The sequence below is a fragment of the Entamoeba nuttalli genome, assembly GCF_000257125.1.
Source record: "Entamoeba nuttalli P19 unplaced genomic scaffold asmbl_3710, whole genome shotgun sequence".
Lineage (NCBI taxonomy): Eukaryota > Evosea > Mastigamoebida > Endamoebidae > Entamoeba > Entamoeba nuttalli.
Window position 1 is genome coordinate 1 of NW_008576280.1, and position 12883 is coordinate 12883.

General features: G+C 26.6%; 7 protein-coding genes across 7 annotated transcripts; 6 read left to right on the top strand and 1 right to left on the bottom strand.

Moving 5' to 3' along the window:
• Positions 1–359: 359 nt before the first annotated feature.
• ENU1_078420 (hypothetical protein) lies at positions 360–3350 on the top strand (the record flags this gene model as incomplete). Its single annotated transcript, XM_008858622.1, has 1 exon — positions 360–3350. One exon carries the CDS (start codon positions 360–362, stop codon positions 3348–3350), a length of 2991 nt encoding a protein of 996 aa, XP_008856844.1.
• A 447-nt stretch (positions 3351–3797) lies between these two features.
• ENU1_078430 (hypothetical protein) lies at positions 3798–4691 on the top strand (the record flags this gene model as incomplete). The annotated part of the gene is made up of 1 exon (XM_008858623.1): positions 3798–4691. One exon carries the CDS (start codon positions 3798–3800, stop codon positions 4689–4691), a length of 894 nt encoding a protein of 297 aa, XP_008856845.1.
• A 59-nt stretch (positions 4692–4750) lies between these two features.
• Positions 4751–7363, bottom strand: ENU1_078440 (hypothetical protein; the record flags this gene model as incomplete). The annotated part of the gene is made up of 1 exon (XM_008858624.1): positions 4751–7363. The coding sequence occupies one exon, from the start codon at positions 7361–7363 to the stop codon at positions 4751–4753; it is 2613 nt and encodes an 870-aa protein (XP_008856846.1).
• A 565-nt stretch (positions 7364–7928) lies between these two features.
• On the top strand, positions 7929–8396 carry ENU1_078450 (EF-hand calcium-binding domain containing protein; the record flags this gene model as incomplete). The annotated part of the gene is made up of 1 exon (XM_008858625.1): positions 7929–8396. One exon carries the CDS (start codon positions 7929–7931, stop codon positions 8394–8396), a length of 468 nt encoding a protein of 155 aa, XP_008856847.1.
• Positions 8397–9926: 1530 nt separating this feature from the next.
• ENU1_078460 (START domain containing protein) lies at positions 9927–10649 on the top strand (the record flags this gene model as incomplete). The annotated part of the gene is made up of 1 exon (XM_008858626.1): positions 9927–10649. One exon carries the CDS (start codon positions 9927–9929, stop codon positions 10647–10649), a length of 723 nt encoding a protein of 240 aa, XP_008856848.1.
• A 116-nt stretch (positions 10650–10765) lies between these two features.
• Positions 10766–11884, top strand: ENU1_078470 (hypothetical protein; the record flags this gene model as incomplete). Its single annotated transcript, XM_008858627.1, has 1 exon — positions 10766–11884. One exon carries the CDS (start codon positions 10766–10768, stop codon positions 11882–11884), a length of 1119 nt encoding a protein of 372 aa, XP_008856849.1.
• Positions 11885–12344: 460 nt separating this feature from the next.
• On the top strand, positions 12345–12883 carry ENU1_078480 (hypothetical protein; the record flags this gene model as incomplete). Its single annotated transcript, XM_008858628.1, has 1 exon — positions 12345–12883. A coding segment is annotated over one exon (539 nt), but the record flags the coding sequence as incomplete, so codon positions are not given.

Consider the following 12883-nt stretch of genomic DNA (forward strand, 5'->3'; position numbering starts at 1 on the left):
TTTTTTTATCTTAGCTTTTTGTTTGTTCTTTCTGTTATTGCAACCGAGTATAACTAAAATAATTTTTTTTTCCTTCATTGAAAAAATTAAAATCAAGATAGAACAAACATAAAAATACTTTTTAGATTTTCTTTCATTTTTTCATCAATTACTTTAAATGAATTTCTTGTTTTTCATATTTAATTTTTTATTATAAATAGTTAAATGTTATGTAAAACAAACAATTAAAAAAGAAATAACTCTAACCTGAAATTGAAAAAGTAATGAATAAAATAGTAAAAAATTATTAATAAAGTTATTAGCAAAGTTTGCTTAAAAAGAAGAAAAAACAAAAAATACCAAAAAAATCCATTCAAGAGATGAGCAAAAACATTGTCTTATCATTTATTTTCATTATTTGCTGTATTGGACTTAAAGATTGGGTTGAACCTACTGGATTAAGTGGTAAAGAAAAAATTAGAAAAGCAACAGAATGGGCTGTGAAAAAAATAAATTTAATCAAGGAAGAACAAGAGAAACATCCAGAACAAGTCTATATTCGTGGAGGTATATTTAGTACATCATTGTCATTATATCCTAAATTAAAAATGTTAGTTATTTCATCTAATAAGGCGTATCCAATTAAGTATAGTGACAAAAGTCAAGCACCAAAATTAAAATTAAATTATATTGACAAAGATGGACAAGAAAAAACTAAAGAATTTACTTATCACGTTAATACAGAAAAGTCTGGTGAACGTTTAAAAGATGTTGGATGGGAAAATTATTTCTTTCCATTGCCTGATTATGTTGCTTCATATTCATTCCTTGTTGAGCCAACACAAGAAACAACTAAAAGTTTTGTTGCATTTTTGTCATACCCAATAAGTGGATATGCTCTGAAAATGCCGTTGTTTGGAAGTACTTTTAAATCAGTACAAATAGAATCAACCAGTTCTATTGGAAATTCTAATGTTTATACATTTACAAATAATTATTATGTTGACTTTGATATCTCTCAGTGTTATTCTTTTATTAGTTCTGGATTAGAACAGACATACGAAACTTCAATGGACCAATGGGAATCAATATTAGAATCTACAAATTGGGGGTTTGGACAAGAAATGTCATTATTAGAGACTTTTACTTTTAAAGGATTTTTCTGTTTCCCATTTGTTGATTATTCATTTTTGTCAGATACAACAAAGGTATCAGGGAATTGGAGGTATTGTCCGAAGTATAAGGAAGAAGAAGGGTTTGATGCTGACCCATGTTGTAATCCAAAAGCAGCAGGAAAATGTAATACTTTTCAAGAACGTCCATCAATTTATATTGGAAAAGAATCAGTTTGTGAATGGAACTATACCACTTATACTGATGTTAAATTAACTAACAGAGAAAAAATTCAGTTACAAGTTAGAAGTTATGGTATGCAAGAGGTTACACAAATTGTTCATAATTTCCATTTTGAAACTTTACCAAGTATATTTTGGAGTTTATTGAATTCTGGTAATAACAAACGATTGTTATGTCGTTCACTAATTTATAACCCTGAGCCATATTATTTAAAACATAACACATGTCCCATTAATATCCAAACATATGACGGATTTAAACCATTAACTGGTGACCATTGTTATACTCCAACTCTTAATCAAATGGATCTCTTCACTGATGTGTGTGAAAGTTATTATGATGAATCAACACAAACCATGTCATCAATACCTGATTCTTATATTGAAACGATTGTTTCATATATGGACGTAAAGAAAAGTACAGTATTACATTACGATAGTGCTCATCCAACGTATTGTTATTCATATGATGGTAAAGTGTTTGAGTCTGAGTCAGACAATAATGACTGTAGTGGTTACGTCTGTGATGTATATGGAAAAGGAAAAGTATTTAAGACTTTAGAAGCGGCAAAGAAGGAGTGTCCTCAGTTAGCAAGTAAATGTTGTATTAATAACCAGGGATGTGCCCTTTATAAAGGGTCAAGTGTAGATGCAAAATATGAGATTGTAGGTGATTCTTATAACCGTTTCATTGATGTTTGGAATATGACACCAGAACAATGTACTGCCAATGTAGGAGGTTATTTAGGTAATGTAGATACAACGAAAGATGCGTCTGCACTTGAATGTTTAGAACAAGTTGTTGGATGCACTGATTATGTTTATGCAAAATTTGATAGTTGTGATGAAGCATCATTATTATCTAACTTCTTTTCATATCATGAAAGAGATTTACCAACTTCAAAAACTTATCGGCTGAGAAGAGTAACTGCGGAAGAAGACAAGAATTCCGCTGGAGTAACTGTTGAGTATCGAGGTGTTAGAGATGAGTATGACACAATATATTCAAACTCATATTTAAAGAGCGTATTACCAACAGTAAAAAAAGAGACACAAGTGTTTTTTAAATATTTTAATAGAGAAATTTCATCATTTGTTACTAACTGTTTATTTGCTGGTTCAGAATCATATCAGTTAGCTATTACTGGTGTATATCCATTGACTATTAAGACATTAAATAGAGATAAGTCTACTGATTATCAAACATTAACTTTAAGTCCTATGGGTTCAAAAGAAGATTTAACAATTTATGAATTTGATAGATGTTATGCATGTGGGTCAACTGTTATTATTGGAGTTTCTGATGGTTCAATGGATATCAAAGCTGTTCAATCACCACTAGCCAATTGGTGGGATGACACAAGGGATAGAGCAAAAGATAACTTAGGTTTTGAAATGCCAATATTTTATAATGATTCTATAGGTGGAAGAGATACTAATTTTATTATTGGTTATATTGTTGGAGATGGATTAATGTTCCAGTCATTCAAACATAATTCAAAAGGAGATGTTTATATTGGAATTAGTGAATTTTCAAGTGTTGATTTTACTAATACTTCATATTTCAAAATTAATGATTTCTTAAGGATTAGAAATTTAACCCGGGCTCATTTTGATGGTAAGACTGATGACTATTTCATGGAGCCAATGTATCTCGATTGTTTGTTGACACACTCTGATGAAAATAATTTGGTGTTTGATTTTACACATACATACACATTCTGTAAATTTAGTGCTGAACAACTAGCCTCTTTAGGACCAGATGATGCTATTTTCCCTATATATCGTTTACCAAAAGACCAGATTAAAAAGGAATATCCAACAGAAAAAGAAACATCAAAAATTATTGCTATTGTTGTTCCAAGTGTTCTTGGTGTATTAATTATTATTATTGCCATAATTGCTCTTGTTGTTGGAATTATTAAATATAGAACATATAAAGGACGTCAGATGTTAAAAGAATATGATGAAAATGAATTGTCTTCACTTGGTGGCCCCCTAATTCAGTATGACTAAAATATCTTCAATTTAAATTATAGACTTACAGTTTAGTATTTATTTGTTTAAAGTAATATAAAAATAGTATGATTTTCTTACTATCAAACTCTTAAATAAACATATTATTTTTCATATTTACTAAGAGGTGGTTTACTTTCATTAACACCTTTATTTATTGCAATAACTCTCTTTCATTTTCATTTAAACACTACAAAACAACTTGAGTGAGTATTAACTAATAAATTAACAAATTAATTAAATCCTCTTATTTGTAATTATTTTTTTCTGTTATTAACATCTTTACTCAAAACTATTCTTAACTAATAAATATATTATTAAACATTTTGTTTTAACAATCTCATTGTCTAGAAAGAGATGATAGCATCATATCATTAATCTACTCACTTGTTAGAAAGAGATATTCACTATTAATTTAAAACGAGTAAACTGTTCAATGACTATTCAATGGAATTTAGTTTTAATATTAAATTAAATATTGCCCTATCTGAAACAATGAATATGGACATTTCTTTAGCTAATCAAAAATATATCCATTATATTGTAAAGCACACTTTTAACAAAGACCTTCGTATAATATCAGTAAGAATAAAAAATAAATTACAGTATGGTTGTTATACTGAGATTTTAAAAACGTTAATTCTTTATCATATTCTATCAAGAGAAGGTTCTTCTAACATTTTTACTCAAATTGCAGATTTAAACACACGTCCAATAAAGAAAATTAAAGATATCACAGACTTTGATACATCAAAATATTCATATTGGGTTTTTCATTATTTATTACCCCTTCAAAAATCATTGTCATTTCATAGAAAATATCCATTCTTTACTGGAAAATTTACTCTTCCAAATGGAATAACTCTTCCCTCTTCACAACAAAATACTTATTCTATCTCAGCTATTCTTGAAGACCTTGTTAATATTTTCCATTCTTATAAATCTTTTATTTTAGATTTCTTCAGTAAAAAAACATCGAATATGTTATTACACCAAATGGTGTTATTAAGTATTAAAGAAATATTTGCTATTTATTCTTTAGTAATAGAGCTAGCTAATTATCATTCACTTTTATCTCATATTCCCTTTGAACCATCATCATATCAAATGAGTGGGATGAAATCAAGTCTTGACTTAATCACTTCTTGCTCTTCCCAAGACAATAGATTAGCTTCTCTCATTCATTTGAATGCTATTGACCCAATTCCAATAAATCCAATCACAAATAAATCATTTTTTAAGCGCTATGGCATTGAGAACATAATTTCTAATGACCAACCAATAGCTGAACCCCCATTAGATACATCAAATGATACAGTAGGTTGTTTAATTTTAGAATAATTGAAGTGTCTAAAAAAACAAGATATTTTTTGTTTTTGAACTTATTAAAAATTCAATTATTAATCATCCATGAGATTGGAATGTTGTGTGTTGTTTGATTGTCGAATGAATACATAAAGGATATATCCAATAGCAATGATAACTGGAATGACTATAATACTATAAATCCATTTCATTGATTTCTTCTGTTTTTTCCAATGTTCAGGAATTGCAAATGTTTCCCTTCCTCTAATATTTAATCCATCAGACAAACATTTTGTATTCTTCCTATTAATAAATAACCATTGTTTATTACACTCAATCGAACTTTTTAAATTTATTCTCTTCGTTCCACTAACTAATTCAATATTAGTATTAATTAATTCCATTCCATCTTTGGCAAAAGCAACATATTGTTGAGACTTTCTTTGTGTATTGAATTCTAATAGATTTGTTGTTCTTAATTCAATATTAACACCATCAAAAATAACTTTAGTAAATGTAAGAGCATGTTCATTAATAAGATTCAAATAGATGTTAGAGTCAATGATTTTACTGAATAAGTTTGTCTTAAAAACACCTTGTGGATGAATTTCAAATTCACAATTATTTATTTCAAGATATTCTTCAGGGTTGTAGGAATAAAAACTACCACCATTCTCAATAATTACTTTGGCATTAGAAAATAAATTTCCTATTATTTCCAACGAACCGGTAGATGTAATAGCAAAGAAACCATTTTTAATTCCATCGACATTTAATATACCAAGAGATAATAAAGAAGTTACTCTAACTAATGAAGAAGTTCTTAAAGATAATTCTAAAATATTGGTATGAGATGAAATAGTTAATTTTTCAACTTCAACTTTATTGATTGTTGTAAGTTCACCTTCGTTTTGAACTTCAGAACTAACAATAACCAATGAACGTGCATGAACTTGTCCAATAGACTGAATGTTATTAGTATTTAATTCAATAATATCATCTTCAAATATAAAATTTAGTGCTGAAGGATTGACGCTTTTACAATGGTCTGGTAAATTCACTAAAAGTCCCATATTATATTTTCCGTTTGGTTGTTTTGGAATTTTACAATTAAGATAAGAGGTTGGTTCCTGTGCGTTTTCTATACAAAAGAATGCACTAACTTTATTTAAGTCAATGACCACATTACTATTTTCATTTACAGTAATCAAATTTTGTCCCATACTACTTACTAACTGAAAACATGAATCCATTGCATCATTTTCAACACCAAGCACTGAAACAAAATCATCAAAGAAGAATTTGCTTTGACTTTCATCAATAAAGATTGGATAATTTTGTGAAATAATCGTTAATTCTTCAACAATTATTTCAATTGGTGTTTTCGTGTAAATGTGACCATCCGTCAAACTTAATTCAACTCCATTAAAAATGCTCTTAAATAGATTTTTATTTGAACCAGCATAATATAATGAATTTTCAATAGACATTTTTGTATTTTTAAATTCTGAATATCCTTCAATATAAACTGACTTTAGTTCAAGCGTTGAGTCTTCAGACATTAAACTTTGGACATGTGTATTTGTTAATTTAAGTGAAGCCTGTGACTCTACAATAACATTTTCTAATGAAATGTCTTGGATAGAAATCTTTCCTGATTTAATAATTAAATTACTGCATTTAATGGTATTTCTTCCAAAATCTAATGAATTATCATTATTAATATCAATTATTAAACTAGTTAATTTTTTTGAATTCCATTCTTCTTTCCATAAAGCAGATTTCAATAAAAGTATTGTTGGAATAACAGAATCCCCATCTTGTTTTTCTTCAAATGGACATCTTTCAATATTAAATTGATTATCTTTAAATATACATGTTATTGGTTGACAAGCGACGTCTGTTGTTTCTTGTGAAACATAAAATACTTCATATCGAGCACATTCAATTTTAAGTTTTCCTGTTAACTTAGTTCCTGTGTCATCTTGAACAACAAGAGAATCAATAAACTTTTCTGTGATAATCTTTTCTGAATGAATCAAAGGAATACTAGAGATAAGCCCTTTATTCATTTTAATAATAAATTTACCAATTTGAAAGTCTTCTGTTGATGGAACTAATAAATGAAAATTAGCTGTTTCAAGAGTAATAGAATTGATTTTAATTTTTTCTGGCAACAATACCTCTGACCTTCCACTAACATTTATATCATTAATACTTCCTTGTCCCATAACTAAATTTCCATCAATATCTAATTGATTTATATTTCCATTATATTTAATGTTTGCTTCTGATGTTATAATTATATTAGGGTTTCCATTACTTGATTTAATTATTGTATTTACCCCAAGTGTTATTTTATTTTCATTTGTTGCATCAAGATTTTCAATAATAAGTTGATTATCTGATATTTTTCCATCATTATTAAAAATAACATCACTAGTAACTTTAATCTCTTTAATAATATTATTTTGTGTTTCAAAAGTGTTTTTTGAATTGATAATTAGTTTATTAACACTTTCTAAAAGTATATTTCCATTTATTTCTTCATTTATAATAAAAATACACTCAGGACTATTAACAACAATTTTTCCATCATTATTTTTACACTCACTAACAAACATATTTGTAGTTGAGACAGTGCATGTACATTCATTAGAATAAGAGTATTGAATAATTCCTAACAAGACTAAGAAAATGACTTTCATCTCAAGAAATGCTTTTATTTTTTTTTAGTTTTATTTTATTTATTTTTTAATGATTTTTTTTTAGAAATTCCTTTAAAAAAACAGTTCCAACCAATGAGTCATGACTATAACAAATAATAGATATTATCCAACATTTTCATTCTATTCTTTGGTAATATAACAAAAAAATAGAAATTATATTAAACATTGGTGTGTTTATAAGATGGTGTTTTTATATAAATTGTTCATGGAATATTTAAAATTGTTAATTAAAGTAATTACATTTATTTATAAAAAAAGACTTTAAAATTCTAAGACATTTAATTATTACCCCTTCTTTTTATTTGAAAATTAGATTGGTTTATTTTTTTCAGACTGTGGCACTTCTTTATTAACAAAGTAAATATAGATTGAATAAAACAAGACTTAATCTAACAAATCTCATAAAATTATTTATAAGAATGTTTCTATTTTGTTGTTTTTATTTCATTAAATTCATGATGAGTTTAATTAAAAAACTGAATTGTTAAATACGTCTATGTTGAACTAAAAAAATAAGAACTTAAAAATATAAAGTGCTTAATTAATGAACAATACTCAAATAGAATTTATTTTTAATCTCCTTGATAAAGACAAATCGGGATATCTTTCTCCTGATGAATTTTGCGAAGGGCTCATTGAGTTTTACCATATTACTGATGATAAAAAAGAGTCATATAGGGAAATATTTAATGATATCTTTCTTTTAGCTGATGGGAAGGGGCTATTTAATTCAAAAGACGACAAAATTACATTAAGAGAATTTAAAAATATTTGTAGTTTACTTCCAACTGAAACTAAAAAAACTGATGTTATTATTGGGACTGTTGCTTTCAGATTGGTTGATAGTAATAATAGTGGAAAAGTTAATAAAAAAGAGTTGACTGCTTTCTTAAAAAAAACTGGAGTTCATCTTAAAAAAGGAGAGATTGACGCATTAATGGATTCTATAGATGAAGATGGTGATGGTAAAATTTCATTTCAAGAGTTTATGCTTCTCTATGACTTGAATTGATTTTAAATTTTTAAATTATATTCTTTCACTATTAAATTCTATATAATATTATATTTTATTATAATTATTTAATAATTTGATAATTAATTCTTATTATCTTTCATTTCAAAGATATTTAAGAAATAATATTTACTGAAACTATATTGTTATCAAAAGAATTATCAAATTTGTTACTTACATTAATAAACTGAAGTGTATTTTTATTTAAATAAAGTTAATTTTTCAAGATTTTTGTTTTGGAATTATTCTATAAATAATTTCAACTTTTTTAATAATATTTAGTAGTTTTCATGAAGTGAATATATCATTTATATTTCGTGAGTTTATTAATAAAATGTAGTTAAAACAATAATTCTGTTAATTCTTTTTGTGAGAAGTAGAAGAAGAAAAGTATATGATAATTAATTACAGTAAGTCTTAGAATAATAAGCTTGATTATTATAATATGCTCTGTTTCTTATATCAAAAAATTAATTTCAATAATTTAAAAAATGCTCATTTGGTAATTAACTCTTTCTATAAAAGAGTCATATAAATTACCCAATTTGGTAATAAGAGGTATTAAATAGAATAAACTTAATTGTTATTTTTTATAAAAATTAAATAAATCAGAATCATATTAGATTCTACTTATTCAAAATGAATATTCAATAATAAAATAATATGTAAAGATGTTTAGAAATAACAAAAAATATTAAACTATATAATAAAATAAATAAACAAATAACAACAAGTATGTTATTCAATTCTTTATACAATTTTCAATTAGTATATATGAACTGAAAATTGAAAAAAAAATTTCCTTAAAAATAACTAATAAGTTAATAAATAAATATATATATGAAAACATCTTTAATGATACTTTGGTGTTTTTTTTTAAAGAATTAATGAATTAATGATATGAAAGTGAACTTTTAAAAGTTAGATACAATAATTTATAATAGTAAATTTATAAATACAAATATAAAGAATAAGAAGACATTCATTCAAAATAGATTTAAACTTATTGTATTAAAGTTATTGTAAAAATGAGAATAACTTTATATCTTTTTTTCAATGCCAATATTGCAAAATAAAAGAAAATATTAAAAATATTTCAATGGCTAAACTAGTACCTTTTAAGTCCAATAAAATTTACAGACTTTGTTATTGTATTAAAAGAATTTTATTAACTCTAAGAAAAGATAGTCTTCTATTAATATTTCTTCTTCAAAGAATTGTAAAACAACGCTGTTTCTTGATAAAATAATTGAAGAATTTCTACAACCCATAACCAATAAATTAATTTTCAAAGCCATTATAAGCTTAGATTATTAACCCCTTTTTGTAAGTTGTTTCACAATGTTTTTCTTTTATTTTATAAGTTGTTCTGAAATATGTCTTGCTTCATAAGAATTATTATGTTTTATAAAGCATTCAAATAACTGAAAAATTAGAAAAAAGTAAAATTGAAGTGAAAAGGCAGGAAGAACTTTTGATTGAAAAAGGCAGAAACAAAACTCTAAAATCAAATACATTTATCAATCAATAATGGCTACATCTAAAATTAGTCCTGAACAATTAGAAGCAATGAAGAAGAAAATTGATGAAGAAGAACAAGAGTTCTTTAAAGAACTTGCTGAAAAAGGTGATTGGAACCCTTGCAAATCAAAAGATAATGCCAAGTTATGGTACAAAGATGATCGTGCAACTGGAATTAAGAAAATGAAAATTAATGCTTTAATTCCTGCTAGAATGCAATGTGTTATTGACGCATTATTAGTTCCAGAAAATAGAGTTTCTTGGGAAGTATTAGTTGATGGAATGAAACAAATTGAAGACTTTGGAGATGGTTACACAATGCATCACATTACAACCAAAACTGTTGGTTTGGTTGTTGGAAGAAGAGACTTTGTTCACTTCAGAAGAATCAGAGGTCCAGAAGGAATTGATAAAAAGAAAGAAAATCAAGTTGATGCTCGTGTTGTTATTGATATTTCCGCAGAACACCCAGACTATCCTGCTAATAGTAAAGAATTTACTCGTGCTACAACATTATTTTGTGCAACTATTTTCAGAGAATTTAAGAATCCAGATGGAAAATATTATACTAGTTATGATACTATCACACAATCTAATATTAATGGATATGTTCCATCTTGGTTAGTTAATACTGCAACTTCATCTTCTACCCTTGATTGGTATAACTCACTTGAGAAATGTGCTATGAAATTGTCTAAGGAACAAGAGAAAAAAGAAGGAGATAAAAAATAAATTTTAATCTATTTTTTCAAGTCTTTTTAGTCTTTTTTAATCTTTAAAAAAATAAAAGAAAAGAGAAAAAACTTATAAGAAATCATTATAAAGATTTAATCATTGATATTGTGGTAATGAAACCTGAACAACACAAACAAATCACTATAGAAGCGATAAATAATTATGGTGTTGTAAACTTAAACTTGGTTGACCCTTCATACCCGAAAGAATCAGGAAATTTTGAGACACACTCATCTCTAAGTAAACTAGGAGAAACAGAAAACAACAAAGGCGTTGAGACTCAAGACTCACTTCCAATTCTTAGATATGTTAACATCCCATTATCAGATAAAACACTTGAATTGTCAACCATTCCAATTAGAAATCAATCAAAAAAACCAGATAATCATCAAGAAGATGAAAAGGCACCAAAACAAACTCATTCAAATCAAAAGAAAAATGAGCTACAACATGATTTTCGATCAAAAATAATTTCAAAAAGTATAAACCTTCAAAGCCCTGAAAAGAGGTTTAATTACAAAAAAACAATTTCAAAAGAACAATTAAGTGATATTAGTGATTTATCTACAATCCCTAAACAACCTGAAAGTTTATTCACAGAACCATTTTTAATTCATCCACATTCAGAAATTAAATTAAATCATGAACGTTCAAAAAAGAATGAAATAACTCTTAGTTGTTGTGATATTGGTACTACAGTTACTCATTTCACTGATATATCACCAGTAATACAACCAACAGCTATTAAAGAAATGACATTAATTTCAGAATATATGGATGATTTATCTAAATTAATGGGAAAACAATATTTTCAAGTTATATTTGATGGTATTTCTTATTATGAAGGGATATCTTCAATTCAACATGCATTCCAAAACAAAGATATTTCAATTATCTTTGAAACAGATGAAGGTGTTTTTGGGGTAAATCATCATATCGAAACAGGAGAAAAATGGAATAGAGATTTTGATTTATCTATTTTCTGTTTAAGAAGTAAAAAAATACAAACACCTTCACTTTTTCGGTGCTATAGATACTCTTCAAGTAGACTAATTAGTCATAGTTATGAAGTGTTAGGATTTTGTACATATAATATTGACACATCAATTATGACAATTAACAATAAATTCCATGTTCATTTTATTGACTTTACTGGAAAAGGACCATATGTATTTGCATCAGAATTAAATAAAATCAAAGTTAACAGTTTTTCTGTAATTCAGTGGATTTGAAATAAACTCTCAAATTAAAAATCAATTATCTTCAATGAAATCAAAAATATACGTCATTAGAAAGTTACCCAGAAACCTCAAAGAACTATAAATATATGAACCAAAAACCAAACTAAAATATACACTGAGTTATATACTCGAAAATTATGAGCGATGAGGGGAATTTTTTTGTATTCGATCACTAAAAATAGAAATATTAAAAATAATTCACATTATTTTAAATATTTATTGAGTCTTTTCGAAGGTTGTTGAAAAGAAGAGAATTGAAAAATATAGGGTTACTGCTATAATTTTAATTTCAGTAACTAAAACAGCAAAATAAAAACAAACGAAAAAAACCTTTCAATAATCAAACTCTAATCCAAAAATCAAAAAAAATTCCACCTGGAAAGTAGATAAAAACCCTTTAAGATTTAAACAAAACTGCAAACTTAATTTATTAATTACTTTATTTCTTGTAATGGAAATATTTGCTAACCAAAAAATTCAGTGGAAAGAAAATAAGTTTGTTAGAAGAACTGTTGTTGTTCGTGCTACTTTAGCTCAAATGACTTGTGCTAATGGAATTGTTGCTAACATTCCATCACAAGGTTCTTTTCTTGTTTTAAGATGGGGTGAGTGTAAAAGGCATAAAAAAAATTGTACAACTAGAAGAGTCAACGTCTTTCAAGTATTAGCCTTTGGACAACCTCAATGGGTATGTCAGTCTCTGATCGAAAACTCTCAACGCCTTGATCGTGTGATTTATGCAAGTGCAACAATTGGACTTTATAATATTAGATATTCTCTTGATTTCATTCCTCCAACTCGTAAAGTTAATCTTCAGTGTATTGTCCCTGTAAAATCAACACCTGAAGTCTCTAAAGTTTGTAATTCTCCATCTCTACCTTCGTTAACTACTCTCACCAATGTCATTCCTCAACTTTCTTGCTATGTTCTCCCTCCAGTCAAAAAAGATAAAGAAGAGATAGAAAGAAGAGTAGTATTACCGAGAATTGA